The sequence below is a fragment of the Crassostrea angulata genome, chromosome 4 (genome assembly GCF_025612915.1).
Source record: "Crassostrea angulata isolate pt1a10 chromosome 4, ASM2561291v2, whole genome shotgun sequence".
In the NCBI taxonomy this organism is placed as follows: Eukaryota; Metazoa; Mollusca; class Bivalvia; order Ostreida; family Ostreidae; genus Magallana; species Magallana angulata.
The window spans coordinates 107,151-129,256 of NC_069114.1; the positions used below are offsets into that span (position 1 = coordinate 107,151).

A 22,106-nucleotide genomic window follows, 5' to 3' on the forward strand; every position below is an offset into this window, starting at 1 on the left:
ATTAATCGGGAATTTATCTAGCCTTGCCTACTATAAAAGTAAAGTTTAGTTACATATGTGTATTCGGAAAACAAAACATTGCAAATTATGCTATTTGATGCATGTTGTAGTTTCAGCATAACATGAACTTATTTCATAATACTGATAGTTCATATCACATGCCAATCTTTTCTTTAAAAGGAATACTTTGTTTCTGCACTGTTTACCGACAACTTTACAATTACTTATGTGTTATGTGAATCCGGATCCCGATTCAGATAAACGTGTGTTAGCCTGGTTCCCTGAGCTACCCATTACGCACAGGAACCAGGCTAGCTCATGAGCAGGCTGAATTTTCTCCATAGCATCCGGTTTAACCTCGCTTATATATTTTCTGCGTGGACCTCAGGGTCCACGCAAAAAAAGCAAAAATCTTCTTCTCTACTCCAACTCTTGTGAGGAAAAAACTGGTTGCATAGTTATGATGTCAATGAAGCTTCCTACCAAAATTGTGAAATCCATGGCCCCTGGGTCAGGGGTTCTGGCTCTAGGGTGGGGCCAATATGGACATATAGTTAAAATGCATTAAATCTTAGAATATCTTCTTTTCTACTACAATATAAATTTGTTAAACACTAAACGCATAAGTATGACGTCCAAGAAGCCATCAACCTAAATTGGGAAATTCATAGGGTGGGGCCAATATGGCCATATAATTAAGATATATTAAATCTTAGAACATTTTCTTCTCTACTCCCATATATATTTGTTAAAAACTAAATGCATGATTATGATGTCCATGAGGCCCTCTACCAAAATTGTGAAATTCATGGCCCCAGTTTCAGGGGTTCAGGCTCTATGGTGGAACCAATATGGCCATAAAATCTTAAAAATACTATAGTAAACGGTTTTTTTTAATCTTAAAAAATCTTTTCTACTCCCATGCAGGCAAAGAACTGAATACATGGTTATGATGTCCACTAACTCCTCTACGTAAATTGTGAAATTCATGGCCACTGGGTCCGGGGTTCAGGGCATGAGGGAGAGGGGGGGGGGGGGGGGGCAATATAGTGTTAATGCATATAATGTTTATAAAATTTCTTCTCTATTCTCACACATCTGTATAAAAATGACTTATCATTATGTTTACCTGGAGTCCTCTAGTCCTCTACTGAAATTTCAATGTTAATGTCCCCTGGAGTATGGGTTTTGACTCTAGGACAGGGCCAAAATGGATGTAAAGGTGTTTATGCATATGATGTTAAAAAGTATCTTCTTTACTCCCACACACCTGAAAGGAAAACTTATTTCATGACTTTGAAGACTAGATCTTTAGGTTGTTCGCCAAAATTATAGATTTCACAGTTTGTTTTAAAATATTTCAGGCAGGGAGGTGGTCCTCATTACATATTTATAATTTTTCTACTCCAGAATAAAACCTAATTAATTAAATGCATATATGAGACTCCTCGACAAGTTTGTTTATGGTACTCAGGTGACCGTTACGTCCATTTGGCCTCTTGTTAAATAAATAATCATTAGTAAAACAATAATAGCTATTGTTATGATTATCGTTAATAAAACCAAAACTTAAACTTAGCATCGGAATACGGATTAAAGGGACCGTTTACCAAATCAAAATCAAATACACGACGCACCGCAAAAACCCTGATAAGATTAGCTAAGCAAAGAGTCAAACCATTCAAAGCGAGTGGTCCAGACATAAACTGTAGAGTCAAACAAGCCAAGAAAACCACATCGATCTCAACCTCCTTCTCTGACGAACGGTCAACCTTTGTAACCGTGTCTACCCATATCTTTGGTTTACAATGTCTCAACAGGAACCTTTTTAACTGGTTACTTACATATTTGGTTTACACCGTCTCAATAGTAACCTTGATAACCGTGTCTACTCACATCTTTAGTTTACACTGTCTCAACGGTAACCTTTGTAACCGTGTCTACTCACATTTTTGCCTTACACTGTCTCAATAGTAATCTTTGTAACCGTGTCTACTCACATTTTTAGTTCACACTGTCTAAACAATAACCTTGTAACCGTGTCTTACGAAATCGTTGGTTTACACTGTCTCAACAGTGACCTTTGTAAACACCTGTCTTATCACATTCTTGGTTTACACAGTCTCAACAGCAACCTTTGTAACCACGTTTCTACTCACATCTTTGGTTTACACTGTCTAAACAGTAACCTTAGTAACCGTTCTAATCACATCTCTGGTCAACACAGTCTCAACAGTAACCTTTGTAACCACGTGTCTTCTAAAATCTTTGGTTTACAAAGTTTCAACAGTAACCTTTGTAGCCGTGTCTACTCACATCTTTTGTTTATAGAGTCTCAATAGTAGACTTAGTAGCCATGTCTATTCACATTTTTTGTTTACTTTGTCTCAACAGTAACCTTTGTGAACACCTGTCTTATCACATTCTTGGTTTACACAGTCTCAACAGAAACCTTTGTAACCACGTTTCTACTCACATCCTTGGTTTACACTGTCTAAACAGTTACCTTAGTAATCGTTTCTAATCACATCTTTGGTCCACACAGTCTCAACAGTAACCTTTGTAACCACGTGTCTTCTAAAATCTTTGGTTTACACAGTCTTGACAGTAACCTTTGTAACCGTGTCTTCTCACATCTTTAGTTTACACTGTCTCAATAGTAACCTTTGTAACCGTGTCTACTCACAATTTTGGTTTACACAGTCTCTACAGTAACTTTTGTTACCGTTTCCAACTACGTCTTTGGTTTACACAGTCTCAACAGTAAGTTTTATAACCGTGTTTACTCACATTTTTAGTTTATACAGTCTCAACAGTAAGTTTTATAACCGTGTCTACTCACATTTTTAGTTTATATAGTCTCAACAGTAATCGTGTCTACTTCTATATTTGGTGTACATAATCTTAACAGTAACCTTCATAACAGTATCCAAGTACATCTTTGGTTTACACAGTCTCAACAGCCGACACATTACATGCATTATAAAGAATGTAAAATTATTAAAATTCAATCACATTTATTCATCAAAAACTACCTCCTCTCTGTTTTGGATAAAGAATATTTATTTTATATTGGTCAACACTACATGTATTTGTGAAAACTTCAATTCAAACTATATTATCTTATAAAAGCTTTCATATTCGACCTGAAAAAAATGAGATATGATAATTGCTTTAATAGTTGTTGAAGACGATATCCATTTGTTCATGAAGAAGCATAATTGTTATTGAATGCACGTCTTCATTGATAGCAGATGTTAAGGATATATAGCAGTATTAGCAATGCTAAGCGCAATTTATTACTGATCATATGATGATGTTTTATTGTTTATTGTACATGTATATTAGTGTAGCGGCTTAGGTCAATATTTCAGCAAGATATTTCACTTGTGGATACAAGACGATTAGATCATGTACATTCAAAAATGAGCTGCAGCATCTTTTTAAACGCATGCGCAGAGTGTTCATATATGAAATGAACATCAAATTATATCATACATCAAATTCTTCTTCATAATTTTACAGAAAATAAAAACATTACCCAGAAATATTTAAAATATCATGAAAACATTTTGGAAAAAAGACGCCATTTTGAAATAAGAGTCGGCCATCTTGAAAATGACCAAAACTTGAATGGCCAACGATATTTTTTGATCAAGTAATGTTCAAGGAACCTTCATGCAAAATTTGGTGCTTGTATCCACAAGCGAAATATTCCATCCACTATCCGCTACACTATATGCATAAAGGTGAAATGCGATTTTGCAAACTGAAAATTTGTAAATAAAATAATTGTGAATTCAACACCGTTTTAGGCTTTTGATAAATAATAATTTACAAAAGTTACGCAAATCCTTTCACAATATGTTGCAAATGTTGTCAAAAAATAGGTTCACACTGAAATATTCCCATTAGACTCGGTAATAATCGTTTTTATACCTTTAAAACTTATGCATACTTCAATCTCTTTTCGCAGACATTTTACAGCTCACCGCCGAAATTTCATCTATTGGTTTCCAAAAGCAAAAGTTCTGAGTTATCGTTTCCCGGGCAAAGATATTTGTATTCAATTGTAAAAAGAAATAGTTTTGACATTGAGAAAACACAATTTGAACTGTTTACATTACTAACTTTTGTGTTGTATCATGCATTTAACTTTCAAAGAGCTAAAGCATGAGCGAGCAGAAAGAGCAAAAATGAACACTTTTAATAGGGGATTATACTTTTGAAACAAATGACTGATGTCAAAACAAAAGTTAGTATTCTCAGACATGAATCTATCTTCAAATACTGTGGTTTCAATATTCGTTGAATACCAATTTTCGTGGATTTTGTTGTTGAGTTGATCCATGAAATTAAATTTTCATTGAAACGCAATTTCTATTAACATTTTGTATTGAAAGGGTCATTGGCCACGAATTTACGTATCCTTGACACTGTGATTTTCACTTAATTCACGAAAATTGATACCATTGAATATAAATGAAACCACAGTATACATCAGAAAAAAATGGCGAGTGCACTCATCGTAAATTAAAACCAATCAAATGCCAGAGATGACAGCATATTACAATGAAAAAATGACAATAACAAACCTTGAACCATCTGAAAAAATCCATAAAACGAAATACAAATTCAAAGCAAAGCAACACGGACCTCCAAATAGATAGAGGTAGGATCAGGTGGAGTGAGCATGATCTGCTGACCAGTCGCACCCGCCGTGTGCTCTTTGTCGTAATCGGGTTAAACACTACTGGGCACGTCATAATTGAGGTAAATGTCAAAATCGGGAAAATGTCATATTAGGGAAAAACACAAAGTCAATATCAATCATTATCAAACAGAATCCGCCAATGAATGAACTTAACTGGCCACCAATCAGAAACAAAATCCTGCAAGGGATGTTTTACTTCCCGTGTACCAACATGGGATCCAAGTTTGTGGTCATGCGGTTTTAATGTATCAAGTCTGTGTCCCTTAAAATTCGATGAATTTTTCGTTCTTCTTTGATATTTTGCGAATCAATCATGTGCTCCTTTGAATTCAGTGCATCAATACCGCGCTCCTACACACAGAATCAAAGAATTAAGATTGTGCTAGTCACAACAAGGAATTCGATAAAGTGAAAAAATCATGTTTTTTTTTCGATATATCTACATTTGTCTGTGCCATTGCTAATGTAAATCCTCAAAACCTTACAAAAATATGGGATTAAAGAATATATGAATTGCCAGAAATAATCGTAAGAAATGGAACCGAAAACTATTCAGAAATTCATTAGGTATGTAATAGATGACAAACAAGCTGATGAAACAAGATTTTAAAAAGTTTTGATTGAAATCATGAGGCACTCTGAATTTTCTATTCAAAGATTGTGAACTTGGTCCAAAATGTAATGCACTTTAAAGACATTTTAAAAATGCGTTGATTTGGTCCTAAATTTAATGCACTTTGATTTTTTTTAAAGTGCGTTGCCACAAAAATCTTATTCAGACTTTGACGTAAAAATTCGAAAACTTAGTAAATATAATATTTCATATAAAAAACGAAATGCTTTTCCTGTTATTAGATGTCAATGCATTATAATAAAGCGGTACATTACAGCCAATTTAGTCCATTATCACGTGATAGCTTTACATTGCTTACGAATATCCTCTAATAAAAAAGTATACCTCAATTGTTCCTACAAAACAATAACTATATTAGTTAAAGGAACAACATTCTACTTTCATAAAAAAAAATACTTTAAGAACCATGTCTTCACCTCGATCAATTAATAATTTATCGAGTTCCTAAACATACATCCTTAAATTTCATACAATTTTGAGAAGTAACGGCATGATGCATCAAATCAATACGTGTTGCGGGTAACTAAAGGAACTGTTCAAACTGTCAGACTGTTCAAACTATCACTTTGTTTTTAAATGTGAAATTTAAAATATATGTTGTGGTGTTGTTCTGCAGTCGGATGTTTTTATTGTAAATAACGACCGAGGAAGGTTTGATCAAGAAATAAAAGCATTGTTACATACCTTTAAGCGAGTATTTAATAAAATCATATTATCTTGTTAAATTTTTAACTAACTTATATTTCTTGTATATCTGATTACAGTTTGCTTTTCGATCAAATTTGCAAGACATTCAACCTCCAGTAATGACCGTCAATAATGTATAAATCTACGCAATGTTTTACATTTAACCTAAACTTATCCACAAAAGTTTACTCTCATTTACTTAATTAGTTTTAGGTCTTTGTAAAAGCACAGGATAACACATTGTTGGATTTCGCAAAATTACCTCGATTTTAAACGCCCCTTTCACAACATGTGAATAAATTGATACAATGATACTCGTGTATATATCTATTCTATAAATCAAGGCAGTTAAAAAGTCTTTCCTGGTCCTTTGCTGTCACACATTACCTTTCCTCAGGGGTAATATTAAAATCGTTTTCGTGGGATCCCGTGAGAATAATAGGCTTCTTTTTTTTATATTATTATCATTATTATCAATTTTTCTTTGTAAAATAGTATTCGACCATTGACATAAGTTGTGGGGAAAATAAAGTGTCGCGAGGGAAGACAATGTGTGAAGCTTTCGCGAAAAAGATCCTGGTGAAAGTCAGTTTGTATATTTCTCAATAGAATACATGTAAATGTTTGGTTTATAAATCAGTTTGTAGATTTCTGTATAGAATACATGTAAATGTTTGCTTTACCAGTTTGTAGATTTCTCAATAGAATACATGTAAATGTTTGCTTTACCAGTTTCACGGAAACAGAAAAAATTATTTCTATTTACTCTTTCCTTACTCAGGTCATCACTAAACATTAGCATGGTATAAAATACATGTACAAATGAAGAACTGTCATTGTTTATTTAGAATCCTGCATCAAATTTTTGACGGGTCTTCATTTGTATTTTTTAAGGAAATAAGCACATAAACCAAATTTAGACTTTTAACACATTAAATGTCTCAGCAATAAAACATTTCACTGAATAAAGGGGTAATATAACCAAAGATGAATAAGGCAAAATATATTGGGTTTTTTCTTCATTAAACATATCGTAAACATTAGCTGCTTAATCCCATTTGTTAACATGGTCACCATTCTGCAATTTTTTTTTAAATAAACAGTCATAAAAAATACCACATGTTAACCATATTGATCAATCAGTGAAAATTATTGTGTTTTACATTTATTCTTGAAAATGTATTTTTTCTAATCTACGTCATTGAAATATTGTCCTGTTTTACCTTTTTGTTATATATGTACATGGTTATATTACAACAAAATATTAACATTAACACAGACCTTTAAAATACATCTTTTTTCATAATCAGTGTTCACATGATGTGTCCAAAATGTCAATTTTAACTTGGATTATAGATGCTGTATTTTTCCTGATTTCAAATTTGTTTTACTTTACTCTCTATTATAAGTCTAAATGTTGTGAGACTTATATCAACGGCTATAGCGATTCCTAGCTTTTAAGGAAGGGATGTACTATTTATTGATCGGAGCATTGATTCTGATGAATGTGACATGCAACTGATTGATAATCGTACGCCATTATATGACCTCATTAATTATAAACATAGATGGCGTCATTAAAAATTTAAAAAGTTAACAGTAAAGCCTAGATGATAATATTTCACGTATTGTCATATTAGGCTAATGTGGAAATATGCTGTACCTATATATTCACAAACATATTTTCCCAAAACATAGTCGAAGTGTAGGTCCGTTTGACGTTATTAGTAAATCAATTTTAGAGAAAACAAACATACATGTACACAACACAGGATACAATGAGTTTAAAAAGTTTGTACAGCAATATACAAATGTGTAAAATATATATCAAAAATTAAGGAAGCAATGCTAATATTCCTTGTAATAGATTTTGTATTTCCTTCAAACCTCGAAGTACTTCCGTGTTCATCGTATAATAATGGCTGGACGCACACAACATGCAAAAAAACAACAACCTGAATATCGATTATGAATATGAAAAAAGTTTTAAAAATTTAACATTGGCAATGTTGACTTAACCTTTTTCCAAAGAGCGATTGTACCTCAAAAGACTCTACCTACAAGAGGATATTCCCCGATTGTCCTAACAAAGTAAGTACTATATGTCAATAAGTCAATAATTCCCCGTAGATTTAGCAATGTGTGGAGGTATCAGTGATCTATAATCGGCTTCCGGGTAGATCAGTTCATGTAGGTTTGAAAATCTTTTCGCGGAAATAAAATGTGCCGCTCCAACGCCGTGGAATTTAATTCAGAGTGAACGTAAGAATTCTCTGCATTCGCCTACTGCATTCGCGGAAGTGAAAGTAACTTTACTAAAAGACATACAATGAAACTGGGAAAATCAGTTCCACGCATGCCCACAACTTCCACCGGATATGAATTGTTGTCGAGGTGAGAGGGATTGTTGGACGTTAGAACTTTCCAAAACAATGTGGCCACTCTTCGTGTTTCGCCGAAAATTTCTCACTCAGATTGATAAATATAAGTGGCCACAGAGCACTCATGAAAGGTAAGGCGATTTGAGCACTGATACAGAAACAATGAATAAGACAATTTTGCTACCATTCCTAATTGGTATGTCAAAGCTATTATAGATTCATAACATATTATATATAATAGTGAACGTATTCATCTTATGAGACATAGGGTTGTTGTATTATATATTTAAGATATTTATTTATATGAACGGCAAAAGAAAAACACAATACATAAGCTTAAGATGAACGTCTTTAACTTAATACGATATATTATTGAGAAACGATTTTCATGTTATAAGTTTGTTATGTGTATTTTAAATGTACTTTATATACAACTTTCCGACTCTGAAGAATGAAGCCAACGCTTGTATACACTATGTTTTATTCTGACTGTACCAGGTTTTATGGTTTACTTAGGGGTTTAAATTTGACGAGAGTTAATAATGTTTCGAAAGAGTCATGGAACGCTTTTTGATGTTACTTCTTGTCTTCCGGTTTTTTTTTTTAAATCGTCAATGGTTTAATCGCTGTTCGCTGGCCCTTTAATTCCTAAAATAGAATCACTGTATAATAGATAGGTGACCTAAAAAAAGGAAAACAATAACATTGTTTTGTTAACGCGGAAAAACGATAAAAATATCGCATTCATGTGAGAGGATCTATATTGCTGTTGTTCTTAAAATTTTAATAATAATGATTTCAACTTAAAGCTGAATATCTATTTTTATACAAATATCTGTTAAGATAGCAATGTAAACAGATGTTCGTGTATTCACTGCCACTTCTCTAACTATCTTAATTTTATGACAACATATTTTAAACTAAATGATCTGATACAATGAAAGTAAACGCTATGCTGTCTAATTGAAATATCAACTTTGTTTCAGCTGTTGTAAGTTGGAATTGGGATCAAATTTATTCCCACCCACTCAACATAGAAAAAAGAAGTACTACCCCACGATGGGAGACCCCCTGTTCACGAGACACATCTGACTCCCTGCCACCCATGGTCATCCCAGTGGAACAAGCTCTTCGTGCAATGTCCGTGAAATCCACTCTACAGAAAGATGCTGCGATTGTTTTAAAGAAAAACTACGTATGTTTGTTTTATATACCTAATCGTCCGACCTTTTTTTATAACTTTTGTTCTGTTCATGATTGAGTTCAAGGAATGAGGTTTTTTTATGTAAATACTTACTTATAGATACCAGTCCTAGGACGTAGGTTAACGAATTCTTTCTTGATTACGAACTTGGAGACCGCCGACATGGAAGGGTTGAATTTGGTAGAGGAATCTGATAACATGCAGACTGCTTGCAAAAACAACAACGTAAGTTTAACAGTAGGCTGTATAACTTATAGAGAAAAAAATTGTTTGTTAACAGTTGTACTGAAGTTTGACAAAATATTGATTTTCTGATCTTTTTGGTTTTTAGATATCGACAATTTTACTTAATGAGTACCGACTTTTGTCTACTCTGGCGGTATTTCTGGAGAAAGTGCTAGAGGATGAGGTGTACTTTGAGCACAGTGAGCTCTATGACCTCATGGCACCAGTTCAAGACAAGCTTTATGAACTCATGTGTGATTTACATACCACCTTATACACTATTCTTCATGTCACCATTGAAAATCATGTGACACGTGACGTCATGAATACTGATTTAAGAAGCTTATCAGAAGACCGATCGAGTCGCTACTACAGGGATTATGTCATCTACAGTAAAAACATTCAGTATCTCAATCATTTATCTGCAAAATTTCTGAATCTGACGACTTCTTCATAACTAACTAGTACAACGTTGAAACCTGACGTCCTGAAGAAATTTTTTTTTCTTCTTGCTCCAGTGATAATAGTGTTGTTCATTTTTATGACACTAATATTTTTAAAAGATCCACAGAAAAAAAATTTATCTCTGAGTTGGAAAAAAAAAATCCAAATACTATTTTTACCAAAATTTTATGTGTTGTTTTCCAGTCTTTGAGACATAAAAAAGTGAAAATGTCGATAAAAACAAACCACATTTTTGAAAATTAGTGCCGATTTTTATTATGTTAGAGAACGATCCGTAAGCGTGACTTATGGCTTTTTAAGCTGACTTGTATTATGTGTATGATGGACAGTGTTTACAATATTATGTGTATGATGGACAGTGTTTACAATATTCCATGAACCTGGTATAATTGACTTTATGTTCTAAAATACTTATTAGACTCTTAGTGGTAATCTTTATTGTTTTACATGTTATATGATAATTGAATTGGTTTATTTGTTATACCTCATATTCAAAGTTGTGCAATATGCTTGATTTAATCTTATTTTTAGATGTATCTATTTTTATTTTGCATTATATTTATAGTGTTGTGAAAGTTTTGAACGGAAATAATGTACTTAAATAAGAAAAATTTATAAGGACATAGCATATTAAATGTCTTTTTTAAAAAGAAATGAGAATGGGAGCGTATATTTATTTTTTTTAATTTTATTATTCATATCTGGGTTTTTTTTATTATTTATTAACATCGTTTAGCGCTTTATGCAAAACGGAATCTGTGATATTTTTTACACAGTGCATTATACCTGGTATTTATTTGCAATAAAATGGAAAACTTAAAAATTTGGTTTTTTTTTAATTATTCATATATGCCGACACATAATACTTTGAGTTATCAGCCAAAGACAATGGTGATTATTGTATTCCAGATGTTCAAAATGATCTCATTTAATTCATATCAATCAATGAGTTGCCAAAAAAATTCATGAACAATATTAAAAGCAAACTTTCATTCACACAATCACGTATTTGAATCATACATGAACTAACAAAAACCCTGACTGAAAAGGTACAGGTAATACAAATATAACGCTCTTTGAAGAGTGAATTGAACTGATTTTATTCGACAATCAAATTTTTAAGGATTGGTGGGAAAACAAACCCGATAACGTTGTAAAGACATAGGGCTGTACGCGAGTACAATTTCTGAGTGTAAAATCCACCAATTTAAAGGAAATGCTTCACAAATCAATGATTTTTTTTATGTGCTTCCTCCAAGATCCATAGCCGTATGCGTTTTGCTCTCTGTGTTTCCTGGTTAACGTTAGCCTTATGCATTTAATTTGTGTTTGGTAATTTGATATTTTAATCAATTTTTATTAAGGATAATAAAAGTTTTAAAAGCAATAAATTCTTAAACCTCAAAATTCCAACATTTTATCTGATATCTTCCTATAGATAAACAAGGAATACACCATACATGTACAGTTTGGTTTTTTACTATAACACTCCAAGAGGTTTATATCAAAAGTGTTCTTGTGAACACACAACTGATAAAAAATCATCGTCGCCATTTTGAATCTTTAAAGTTAACTGCTCTTTATAAATAATTACTATTTCCTGTATATTTGACACTAAACTAAGTGAAGCAGACATCTCACTAATGGCACATTTAATTGTCGGCCGTCTGGTACCTAAGCAATTTTAGGTTGATTTCAGTAACTGTACTTTAAAGACTTCAAATGAAAGCATAAAAATTATATTTGTTAAAAAAGAGACATTATATGTGATCATTGTAGCCATACACTATTATGAAGAAAAGAAAAATTCTGGAAATAATAGCCTTAATATTTTAATATCTCCCTTTATCTGTGTGCATAGATTTCCTTGTAAAGAGACTCATATAGTATAAAACGACTAAGATCACCTTGCCTTATTAACACTACATACAAAAAAGTTTTTTGTTTTATCTTTAGACCAATTGATGTTGATTCTTAAGTAATAAAAATACAACAATTGATATGAATTCCAATTAGAACGCATGGCTTTAATCAGTATATGTCATCCGTTGCAACAAAGTGTGAAGTTAAACAAGGCAACAGAAGGAAAGTAAATGACGTGTTGTTGACTCCCCAACCACCTTCCGTGTCAATTTTTATTCAATTATTAATTTTTCTGCAACCAATATTTAGGTCTAGGCCGCTACTAAAATGATCACTGATTGAGAATGGTTTCTAGCTCCACTACATGCCACGGATACTACTGATGGATACTACTGATTGCAGAAGGAGAAAAAAATCGGATTTTCTTGATACATCGTGTTTTTAATTAAATTTATACAAGTCAAAATCATGATCAAACGCAAGTATTCACAAATTTACGTTTTGAAAACCAGACAAAGTTGACGCTATGTCATATATTTCCAGTATCTTATATCTTGTGAAAAATCATCTTATTGTAGTAGAGAGTTTGGTCTTATTTTTAAAGAACGGAAAACAAACTATTTGAAAACATTTTAATGTAATACTCTGCAAACAAGATATCGTCAAAATGTGCTTTTGTTTTAAGATTGTTGGGCTTGATCAATCCCTGGTGATCCGTATTTATGACCTAATTGCCTAACGATTTCTACGTTTCCCGATTACGACAAAGAGCACATGGCGGATATGACCGGTCAGCAGAGGATGCCCACTCCTCTATAGCACCCTATCCTACCCCTAATTTTTGTAGAGGTCCATGTTTGCTCTGCTCCTGTTTTGTATTTTTCCTTTAGATTTTGACGTTGAACACTGTTCGTTATCACTACACGTCATGCTAATTGATATTTGTCTTTATTTTCCGTACTTTTATCAAACCTCAGTTGTTAATTTTGGTGATTTTAAAGATGGCAACTGCCTCACTTTGGATTTGGTTGCCATAGAAACAGCTGGATAAGTGAACAAATGTTTAGAAACAAAATCAGATGCCTCTTTAAATTTTGGAGCATTTTCTAACCACTATATAAACTAGGTAGTGTCCCTTGTTAAAACAGTGGCTACAACGTGGTGTGAAAATAAATGTACAAGGGTTGATCCAAAAGTAATGTCACACTATGCTCAGCGTTTAACACTGGCGCTGTATTGTATAATATAAAAGATAGATCAAAATTTTCTTTATCAAAATTCTAATATGAAGTAAAATTTTTAATAAATTTCGTTGAACATTTAACAAGATATTGATGTTTATAGCCTGATATATACGAGGGTCAATCAAAAAATACGAAGACAATGCGGCTGTCTATCATATATTTTTCATGAAAGTCATACTTAATAGATTAATCTGTGCACCAACACTTATGTTATTGATATGCGAAGTTTTCGTCCATTTGATGAAAGGGTATTTTTGTTCCCCATTTTTAAAAACAACATGTTTTGTCACCACGGCGCACGGTAACGTTCAAAACATGACGTCAAAATTAAACACGCACAGTTTATAGATATACCCCATCTTTATATCACACTTAGTCTCTTGTGCCTTTCTTCTTACAATTTAGAATGGCATTGAACCACTTAACATCTTATTTGCACACATTTGCTCGAGAATCATAAGTTAGTTCTTCAATGTTTTCATTTTCTAACCGTGTATATCTTAGTTTACAGTAAGGATAACCCTGAACGTCGGTTGACATTACTTCTTTTATGACCAAATATTTACAGATATTCTACTCTCTTTCGGACTGTTTTATATTCAAAATACAATGACCACCACCCCCACAAAATTTATTACAGTTAAACACAAACTTGCAAATAATTGTTGACTTATTTTGTTCACCATTGAGCATTTTCACAGCTTGTATCGGCTTTTTCCTGAGTTAAATCCATTTTATTTGTACTTCTCGTTGCGCCGTGACGTCAGGCGACGTCGATGTTTTTAGTCAATTCTAAAGAGGACTATCTGACTTTAGTTACTAATATATCCCGTCATTATTTGGTACATAGAATACCATGACTAAACAAAATTTGTAGTTTCAATATAATTTTGTTCTAAGCCAAATTTATAGAGATAATACTTTCAACATTATATGGTTTTTTGTTGACATAACACAAATTTTGACCGTGCGCCGTGACCTCATTTTTTCAGGATGAAATTCTAAATAATTCTTAGAAAGAAAGAAATTTATTAACTTTTTTTCTTACAAATTGTCTGAAACTATTGCTAAATTATGTCTACCAAATTTAGTAATGATACGACGTTAAGTAACATAGCTATGGCAAAAGTCTTCGTATTTTTTGATTGACCCTCGTACATGCCGCGTTATGAATTTACGTTTTTTTTAGGGTTTGTATTTGTGTATAAATAACATAATTTCAAAATTTGAAAAAAGACTCAAACAACACAATATTTTGAAACAGATATACCATAGACACTTTCTAACTGTTTTAAAAAAAATTAGGGAACGTTACCGTCCATTTCGGATATCTACACAATACTTTTTGTCTCCAGACCAGGGAATAAAAAGGTTGGACATGCGAATAGTGATACGAAGCATTTTTTTGCTTTGATGGATAGAAATCATTAGAAGATGTACTGGAATTGATATATCAACCTAAAATTAAGAGCGAGTGAACAGGGTTTCATTAACGTGGTTCCAATATCTGATAAAAGTATATGTCATGTTAATTTATAAATGAAATAGACGGAAGATATACGCTCTTAAGGAAACTGAAAACTAGGTTATTAGGTCATGAGCTATATCATAGAGCTACGTTCATGACTTTTTGAAGAGACCTCGACAAACTGATCGCTGATTAAATAATATTTCATACTACCCCATCGATTACAAAAAGAGATATTATATACTAAGAAAAAAATGTAAAATAGAGCATCGTGGCCAATTTTTATAGAGTACAAAATTACGAAATTCTACCAGAACGCCAAAGATCTAGAAATGACGTCGCTTGCGTGCGGCGACTATCCTTGCTTCACGCTCTACAAAATATATTATCTTCAGAAATATTTATCATAATGCATTTACATTTTCAGATCTGAATTGAAATAGATAGATATCTCATAGCACAAGTTTTTGTCTCTTTCTGCGGATTTTTCACGATTTTATCGCATCTGTGACATTGCTTTTGGATCAACCCTCGTATCTAAACTTGCATGAACTGTCGATAGGTCTAGAGTGATACAAGATTTGATTGAAAAGTAATGTCACACTATGCACCGCGCTCCTCACTGGCGCTGTACTTGTAAAGTAATGTCACACTATGCACCACGCTTCTCACTGCCGCTGTACTGTATAAAATGATACATTAAAATTTACCTTATCAAAATTCAAATTCGAATTAAAATTTTGATTAAATTTTGTCGAAAGCTTAACAAGATATTGATGTTTATAGCGTAATATATACGTGACATCGCTGCGTCATGAATTTACATCTTTTTTAAGGCTTGCATTTATGAATAAATTAAATGCTCCTAAATTTGAAAAAGGCCCAAACAATACAATATTTTAAAACATATATATTATAAACTTTTTCTAACCGTTTTAAAAAATTAGGGACCGTTACCATCCATATCGGATACCTACCCAATGACTTTTGTCTCTGGATCAAGGGATAAAAAGGCTGGACATGCGAATAGTGATACGATGCATATTTTGCTTCGATGAATAGAAATCACTATAAAATGTACTGGTATTGATATATCAACCTAGAATTGAGATCGAGTGAACAGGGTTCCCTAAACGTGTTTCTAATATCTAATAAAGGCGTATGACATGTTAATAAATAAATTGGGTAGATAGAAGACATACGCTCTGAAGGGAAATTAGAGCTGTGCTCTTACGTCAATGGCTATATTGTATAGCTACGTTTTTTACTTTTTGAAGAGACCTCGACAAACTGATCGCACATTTAAAAAATCCTATATACTACTCCATCGATTACAAAATGATTAATTAGTTTCTTCATTAAGAATGTGATAACAAAATGTACAATAGAGCACCGTGTCGAATTTATATAGAGTACTGTATAACGAAATTCTACCAGAACGCCAAGGAAATGACGTCGCTAGCGTGCGGCGACTATCTTTACCTTACGCTCTACAAAATATATAATCTTCAGAAATATTTATAATAATGCATTAAAATTTTCAGATCTGATTTGAATTAGGTAGATAATTCAAATCATGAATCACTTTTTCACGATTTTATCGCATCTGTGACATTACTTTTGGACAAACCCTCGTATTTCTACCTAAGTAGTTTACACATGGGTTTTTTTCGTTATTATATCCACCACATTTACAATTAAGTAAATTCTGCTTCAAATTTTGCATCATATTTTAAGTGTCATAATTTAGTTTTGATCTTTAAATCAAAGTATTTATTAACTGTTTCTATAAGATATTTTATTTTATTATACTTTCATGTTAATTACTGAAATCTGATTGGTTTAGACGCAGTTGGTAATCCGTTCTATTACCCTCAGCGTTGGCAAGACTTGGCAACGGGTAACACAACGAACTGTTACGTGCGCGTAAATTATGCGTGTACGGTTTGCCGTAGAATTCACTTTATTTCTGTATAAAAGCAGTAAATTCTTTTTAAAATTTAGCAATTCAGTATAAGAAAATAAATAGTGCTTGTTTGGGTGGGTAACTGTTGAAATTGACACCCCTCGAAAACCATTGTCAACCTCCGCTTCGCGTCGGTTGACAATGGATTTTTCGGGGTGTCAGTTTCAACAGTTACCCCCCCCCCCCCAAACAGGCAATATATATATATATATATATATATATATATATATATATATATATATATATATATATATATATATATATATATATATATATATATATTTTAAGTTTAAATTCTGCATAGGAAAAATTAACACTGTGTCGGATAATTATGCCAGTGCCAAGGTTGAATTTCTACACCCGCTTAAGTTGCAGTTTCGGAAAAACCCATACGTACAAAATGCTAAACCATTGTTCAAAGAGTACATAATCAGTTTTGTTATTAGTTTGTATTATATGACAGGTGGGATATTAACCTATGAAAATTATATCCCATGGGAAAATGATTCTCTTACAGAAAATAGTGACAATCCTATAGGATTTTCTAAAAATCCTAAAGGAATAATATTTCCTGTAGGAAAATGGTATTTCTTGTAGCTATTTGATCCAGACAGATTATTTTCTATTTCAGATTTCATCAAACACTGTCGGCATGGAATTTACCATAGGAAGTTCTTGTATTCTGATAGGAAATTTCAAATTTCCTGTAGGAATACTGTTTTTCCTATGGGAAAAATTATTTTCCTGTAGGAATTTATTATTTTTGAAAGGTAAATATCTCAGCTGACAGGTGAGAATCAATGATAACAAAGTCGGTTATAAACTCTTAAAGCAATGGTTTATCGTATGGCATATTTGAATTTTTCTATGTATGCAGTTTAGACGGGTGCAATAATGTCACTTTGGCACTGGCATAATTATCAAGCACAGTGTTAATTATTACAAATTGTAAATCCTTAATATGTGCTGGTGATCTGGTACTTTATCGTGACACAGAACTTTTAAACCATCGGAACTGGAGTTTTGTTCAGTTTTGCTCATTTATTTTAATGGCGGGTTTAAAGTAGTGTACTGTTTGAAATACATTCTCTTTCTTGGTCTTAAGATTCATCCTACAGGCTGTTACCATTTAAACAGTGTTTGCAACGAAGTACTTAGCTCTAATTTGTTTGGTTACTACTACAATGATTTTTTTAAGTTGTTTCAATTGTAATTGCAATGTATTGAATAATTCAAAGCACATATTTTCAACATGTGTAATTGCATAATAATTATTTCAAAAGATAATTTTGGAAATATTAAATTAAATTCTGGTCGTTTTTGCAATCATATGGTGTTTATGAATAGCTCCGCTTTTTGTTGATGCGCCGCCTGAGGGTTACTAAATCACACTTTTCCTACGTGCCCCCTTCCCCAAATTATATTGCAGAACAAACTGTCTAGAGCTTCCGTTATCAACCTACTTAGTGATAATGTGCACTACAGACTGCCCTCAATATAACATAATTAACCAATTGCAATGTCGTGGAAAAAGTCTGTATATCAAATTTAAAAAGTTTTTCTGACCTAAAATTTAAATTTGTTGAATATGTTTCACGTTCTGGTGTAAAAACTGCTTACGCACGCATAACTTGATATATGGTAAAGGAACTGCTAAAAAATCAATTTTTAAATGTATATTTCAAAATTGTTGAGAATCATTATGGAGTACAAATATGATAAAAGATCAAATACTCCTTAATAATTCATGAATCATTATTAAATGATGTGCAAATAGATGCTCCAATGTTTGAAGATAACCACATTACAATCATGAATGAAATTCACCGAGGAGGAAGAAGAGGGATTGGTATCTTCCCCACGACAAACTTCTTCTGAGGAGCAACATAGACTCGACTCGAGCCTTCTGTCTCAGTATCAATGCTACGACACTAACATCTTTTTTACTACAGAGCAAAAGGATAGGCAATAAGGTGTACGCCAACCACTTTTAAAATATCTGGTTTCTTTCTAAAAATATGTCAACAATTTTTTCTTTAATCCACTCCTTTATTCCTGATACAAACAACAATTTTATTTGGGTTCTTGGGCCCTACATAAAGGTGTTTGCAACTATTTCTTTCGGAATCGCTTTATACTTATTGTAAACATGTATCAAATACGCATACAATACATATTTACATAATATCGTTTGCTTAAATACGCAAAAAGAGACATTAAAAAGCCTGTTTATGGGTCCATATACTGTGTATAAGAGATTAAAGATTTTGAAAAAGGAGAAGACAGATGTAGTCTCTTAATTTCAGGCACTGGTGTGTGATAAACAAGGTGTCTTTAAATCATCGTCTATTCTATCGATTGGTCTTCGGTTTGTCAATTGAATTAAACTAAACATTGATGTGTTAACAAATGAATTCCCATTATGTTATTTAGGATTTTGCAAACATATTCTGAGAATCTACCCGACAGGTTTTGTTTAATCAGTTCATAGCAATGTTTTTAAATAATTTGTAAATGTGTTAAATTATATAATGCAATTGCTTTACATGTATCATATGCATGGAGACACCTTTTAAACGCTTGAATTAACAATACTTATACCTTATATTTAGAAATGATCCCAACTCTAAAGTATAAAAAGAGATCTCCACATCTTAAAAAACAAAGAGATTTCCACATCTAAAATAACAAAGATGTCAACGTCTAAAATAACAAAGATTTCAACGTCTAAAATCAGACAGAAATCTCCACATCCAAATTCATATAGAGATTACGACAATTAAAACCAGAAAAGATTTTGACGTTTAAAAGTCAAAAAGGGATCTTGAATAACAACGATCTTGACATTTAGAATCAGAAAAAAAAACTAGAGCAAAGCTCGTTGCAAAGCAACGAGTGGGTCTTCCGTTAATATCGGAAGTAAAGCTGGAAGTTCCTGTAAGAAGCAGAGCTCTTAAACCAACAACAAGAGTAATTAAAATAAAAAGATGAAAAAAAAATCGAATTATTCCTGGTACGACTTAACAAAACCCGAATGATTTTAAGTACGAATTAACAAAAACCTTTCTGATTTCAAGAACGACTTGACAAAAAAAAATCCGAATGTGTTCGAGTACGACTTAACAATTATTTTTGGTACGAATTAATTTTACTTTGAACATTACGTTATTTTTTAAACCAAGGACGCGGAATCAGAATTTCCGGAAAAATCAATTTTTAAACCCCGATATCTCTGTAATGCATCGTCCGATTTTCAAACGGATTTGAGATTTGAATTTACCATGGCAAGTTCTATAAAACTGAAGTATTTTCTTATTTTGTTCAAAAAAATGAAAATTTCCAAAAATTTGAACTGCTTCCGGTTTTGAGCAAAATTGATGAACAAAATTTTAAACCCCCCAGTACATTAAAGAATAGATACATCTATCATCAGTAAAAATTACAAAGCGATATCTTTAAAGTTTACGGAGATTTCTTCCGGACAAAATCACTTTTTTTAAATTTAAAAATGGCCGCCAAATTTGAACGGAAGTGACGTTAATGCTATAACTTTAACATCTTTGAGGCACGGTAACTTTACAAAAGCTATGAAAATTTCATTGAAATCGGATGAAATCTTTTTTAGATATAAAGCCGAGAAGGAGTCAGAAAAAAAATAAAAAATAAAATAATAACTAGAGCAAAGCTCGTTGCAAAGCAACGAGTGGGTCTTCCGTTAATGTCAAGAGTAAAGCTTGATGTTCCTGCAAGAAGCAGAGTGTTTAAATCAATAACAAGACCAACTTTAACTAAAAGATAAAAAAATACGAATGATACTATGTACGAATTAACAAAAACCTTAACGATTCTAAGAACGACTTAACAAAAAATAATTCTGAAGGTGTCAAAGTACTTAACAATAATTGAATTATTTTTGGTACGAGTTTGAACTTTACGCTATTTTTGAAACCAAAAACGCAGAATCAAAATTTCCGAAAAATCAATTTTTAAACCCCGATATCTGTTATGCATCGTCCGATTTAAAAACGGATTTTTGTTTTGTACTCATCATGAAATATACCGTAGGTTACATATGTTTAATTTTTAATATTGAAAAACAATGAAAAACTAAAACAAGAGGCAAATGGGCCACATCGCTCACCTGAGGAACAATAGGTATGATAAAATCAGCTTAATGGAGTCACAATGCAAACTATCTGGACAATGTACAATAATACATGTAGATCCTGTATAAATAAAATCCATTTTCCCCCCTAAATATTCTTATGTTTATAATCATTAGTTCCTTTTCTAAAAGGATGATTTTATATTCATTTTATAGTCATATCGCATGTTGAGTATTGCAGTTCTCAAAAAGATCCTTAACAAAAGTTTATATATGGGATATAAACCTACATCAAACTCTGAACCTTCTTGTGAGGCCAAAAAACTGTCCTAGGGCCAAAGTCTTAACAATTATAAAGAATCATCTGTCTGATTAGTTTCTGAGAAGAAGATTTTAAAATATTTACTCTATATATTTCTATGTTAAACTTTGACCCCCCCCCCCCACCCATTGTGGCCCAAACCTACCCCCGGGGTCATGATTTTCACAACTTTGTATCCACACTACCTGAGGATGCTTCCACATAAGTTTCAGCTTTCCTGGCTGATAAGTTTCTGAAAAAAAGATTTTTAAATATTTTCTCTATATATTCCTATGTAAAAATCCATTCCCCCATTGTGGCCCCACCATACCACCTGGGACTATGATTTGAACAAACTTGAATCTACACTACCTGAGGATGCTTCCACTTTAATTTGAGCTTTTCTGGCCTAATAGTTTTTGAGAAGAAGATTTTCAAAGATTTTCTCTATATATTCCTATGTAAAACTTGATCCCCCTCTTGTGGCCCCTCCCTACCCCCGGGGACAATGATTTGAACAAACTTGAATCTACACCACATGAGGATGCCTCCACACAAGTTTAAGCTTTTCAGGCCGGATAGTTTTTGAGAAGAAGATTTTTGAAAAATACCAACAAATGTTCAATAATTCTCAATTATCTCCCCTTTAAAGAGGTGTGGCCCTTCATTTGAACAAATTTGAATCCCCTTCACCTAGTGGTGTTTAGTGCCAAATTTGGTTGAAATCTGCCAAGTGCTTCTTGAGAAGAAGATGAAAATATGAAAAGTTTACAACAACAACAAATTGTGATCAGAAAAGCTCACTTGAGCCTTTGGCTCAGGTGAGCTAAAAACAAAATAAATGAAACA

At 32.6% G+C, this 22,106-nt stretch overlaps 1 protein-coding gene across 2 annotated transcripts; it reads left to right on the plus strand.

Annotated features, from left to right (window-relative positions):
• Positions 1 to 7,284: 7,284 nt before the first annotated feature.
• On the plus strand, positions 7,285 to 11,124 carry LOC128181036 (uncharacterized). 2 transcript variants are annotated; one of them, XM_052849293.1, is made up of 4 exons: positions 7,285 to 8,126; positions 9,403 to 9,611; positions 9,720 to 9,845; positions 9,952 to 11,124. In XM_052849293.1, exons 2-4 carry the CDS (start codon positions 9,522 to 9,524, stop codon positions 10,300 to 10,302), a joined length of 567 nt encoding a protein of 188 aa, XP_052705253.1. In that variant the 5' UTR covers positions 7,285 to 8,126; positions 9,403 to 9,521; the 3' UTR covers positions 10,303 to 11,124. The 2 variants fall into 2 exon arrangements, with proteins under 2 accessions (XP_052705253.1, XP_052705252.1); XM_052849292.1 differs by lacking the exon at positions 7,285 to 8,126 and adding an exon at positions 8,165 to 8,547.
• The last annotated feature ends 10,982 nt before the right edge of the window (positions 11,125 to 22,106 follow it).